This window comes from Fibroporia radiculosa (assembly GCF_000313525.1).
Source record: "Fibroporia radiculosa TFFH 294 genomic supercontigs, scaffold2817, whole genome shotgun sequence".
NCBI lineage: Eukaryota > Fungi > Basidiomycota > Agaricomycetes > Polyporales > Fibroporiaceae > Fibroporia > Fibroporia radiculosa.
Window position 1 is genome coordinate 1 of NW_012133659.1, and position 3,113 is coordinate 3,113.

Below are 3,113 nucleotides of genomic sequence, written 5' to 3' on the forward strand. Positions count from 1 at the left end.
GCGGCCGGCCGCCGCACGCGAGTCGAGTCGCCCGTCCCGGACCCGCTCCCCCGGCCGCGTCCTGCTCTCTGCAGCGCCGGGCGACCATCAGCGACTGATGCACTCGGAGCTTGGGGCAGCGTGCAGCGTGCAGCGTGCAGCAAGCGCCGGCGACCTGTGGGCCAGTGCGCGCGTGCCGTCGTCGCCCGTCGTCGTTTACGCTGCCCATTCAGCGGGGGACAGCCCGTGCGCCCTAACCGTTTGCGGCCGCTGATTGTCTCGACTGTGCGCGTCTGCGTCTGCGTCCGCGTCCGGTGCGTCATTGTGTGCATGCATGCATGCATTCATTCATTCATCGGGCCCATCGCCGTGCGTTCGCGAGCAATTCATTCATTCATTCATTCATCCCATCCATCCATTCATTCATCCACCCATTCATTGCATCGCAGTTTGCTAGCCGCCCGCGCGAGCAGTATCCATGACGAAGGCGGCGCGGCCGGTCATGGGGGGCAGCCGCTGGGTGATGTTCAAGGGGCCAGGGCGGGGGGTGTTGGGCTGGGGCTCGGAAGGATAAGAGGTGGGATTGATGGCCATGGGCAGGGTCCGTGGGCGGTCATCATGGGGCCCACAGATAACGGGCTATCTGAGTCTCCCTGCCTGATGGGCCTCCAGCCGCTGGGTTGTGACGGGAAAGGAGCAGATGCTTCCGCACCCTTCGGCAGCCCGGCACCAGGCTCTCGTCGACGGCCTGTTTGAGGATGCGCAACTGCCGGGGCAGAAACGGGAAAGGCTGGCGCCAGCCACGGGCGGCACTTGGGGGCGAGAGACGCGCGCGGGAGGAGGAGAAGGACGAGGAGGAGGACGAAGAGCAAGGCTCGGATGGGGACTAGCTCCAGGCTGCCGCTGGCTCGTTGCTGCTGCGCGCGATCTCGCGAGGCGAGATGGGCTGTGTCATATTCTATTACCTCTAGACGCGCGCCCGCCGACGGTCGCCGCCCAGGCGGTCGCATGCGCCAGGTCGGAATCGTAAAGTCCGCGCACCAGCGGCGGCCCTGTGCTCGACAGGCGGCGCACACTAACGAGGAGGAGCTCAGTGGCGCGCTCGGACGCTCGCCCTCCTCTTCCAGGCATCAGGCGGGACAAGCGATTAGTCGCCCAGGCAGCCACCAGGCGGCATGTCCCGCGGCACTGACTGGCCTCCCTCCCCTCACTGGGGCCTCCGTGTAGAGGGCAGGCGGTGGATATGGACCCACAAGCCGTCTGGACGACGACGCCCGGCCGCGGAGTCTGTACCATTAGGCAGGACGAGGCCAGAGTCGTCTCAGTCTGCGAAAGTTATCCGACGGACTCTGATCCACGATTTATCCGATGCGCGCCATCCGCAATAGAGCGGACCCATTTTTGTTTTGTTTTATCCTCCAGATTCGATCCACGGCCGTCCGCCCTGTACACTGCCCTGCCCTCCGAACCGACCTGCCCGCTCCAGGGGGCTCCTCCTGCTCCTTTCGGCCCCCCTCCTTGCGTCCTCCTCCTACCCGACACCGCCAGCGGCTCTCTCTCTTATAAGTCTACCCTCCCTCTGATCCTCCTCCGCATCCCATCCCCGATCACCTTCCTCCCTTACGTTACATGACGCCCTTGTCCCCCGCCTACTCTTCCGACCACCAGTCCCTCTGCGACCGCCCAGAGCGTTCCAGGAACGCCAAAGGTATCCTCCTCCTCCTCCTCCTCCTCCTCCTCCATGTCTGCCCCCTCCCCTCCCCCGTCTCACCCTTTCTTTCCTCCCAGCCCAGGCCAGGCATCGCGCAAAGCGAAAGGCCTACATAGAACAGGTGCGCCCATCGCCGCGGACCTTGTCACCCCACCCGACGCTTACCACCTTCCTTCTCCTTTCCAGCTCGAGCAGACCGTCACCAAACTCCAGACCGTCCTCGCCCTCTCCCCCGATCAGGTCGCCACCCTCCCGCCCCCGCTCGTGCGCATCCGCGAGCTCGAAGAGGAAAACGAGATCCTCCATCGCGAGATTGACGACCTCCGCCGCCAGCTCGAGCAGCGCAACGCGCGTCTCCGCCCCGACATCACGCGTCGGACAGACCTCCTCACCCTGGCGGACGACGGCGACCGCGACGGGCGACGGAGGAGACTGGCCGACTCGACGCTCTACATGGTGCGTACTCTCCCGTGGCCGCTCCACGCCGCCAATGCTTCACTCACACCGCGCGCCGCAGAACTACTCCGCCTCGTCGTCGCAGAGCTCGACGGACTCGCAGTCCCACGCCGCCCCACCCCCTCTGATGATACCCCCCTCGACGAACAACAACTCACATACCGCCTCGCAGCTGTCTGCCGCGTACCAGCGCACGGCGGCGTCCTCTTCCTTCCTGCCCTCCTACGGCCTGCTGGGCTACCCCATGCCAAGCACTCCCTCTGGGTCGAGCTCGACCTCGAGCCCGTCATTCTCGGCGAGTACCTCTTCCGCTCTGCCAGATTTGTGGTTTTACACATCGGCGCACCTGGAGAACTCTGGATCCTAGTAACCGTATTTCTTTCTTCTCACCAGCAGCCAAGCGACTACGAGCCGCCCGCGCAAGCACACACCCGCCCCGCCACCGCTGCCGCCGCCGCCGCGCCGGCTCCCCAAAATCTGCTGTCACCGTATTCGCACGCGGCGAACGACTACAATAATTTTGTCAAGTTGGAGGATGAATGCTACCAGGCGAGTCGCCGTCGTTTTTGAGTGGCATCTGCGCCGACGCTCATGACGTCCCTCGCCCATTCAATAGCATCACATGACAAATACTAATGCCTATTCGTCTACGTTGCATCCGTTTGCAGCCGCTCAGACTTCTGTGCGCCACTGGCATAGCTATGCGACTGAGCGGGCTCAGTGACTGTTCTCTCGGGTGTCTGCTACGATGAGCTACCTAGTCCGAGCCCTGCTTTTCCCTTCTCTCCCTCTCCCTCTCTCCCTCTCTCTGGCTGTGCTGTCTTGCGTGTTGTCGTCCGCTGTCATACTTCACTGCGCGTTGGTCTGTAGTAAATAGTGAATTCCGCATCCCTGTCTGCTGATGCCCCGCGTGCGGACGTCCGATGATACGCGCGCCGCACAAGCGACGCCCCCCGCGGCGCACGCC

The 3,113-nt window shown here is 64.0% G+C and overlaps 1 protein-coding gene across 1 annotated transcript; it reads left to right on the forward strand.

Annotated features, from left to right (window-relative positions):
* Positions 1–1,720: 1,720 nt before the first annotated feature.
* On the forward strand, positions 1,721–2,716 carry FIBRA_08767 (uncharacterized protein; the record flags this gene model as incomplete). Its single annotated transcript, XM_012330390.1, has 1 exon — positions 1,721–2,716. One exon carries the CDS (start codon positions 1,721–1,723, stop codon positions 2,714–2,716), a length of 996 nt encoding a protein of 331 aa, XP_012185780.1.
* Positions 2,717–3,113: the final 397 nt, after the last annotated feature.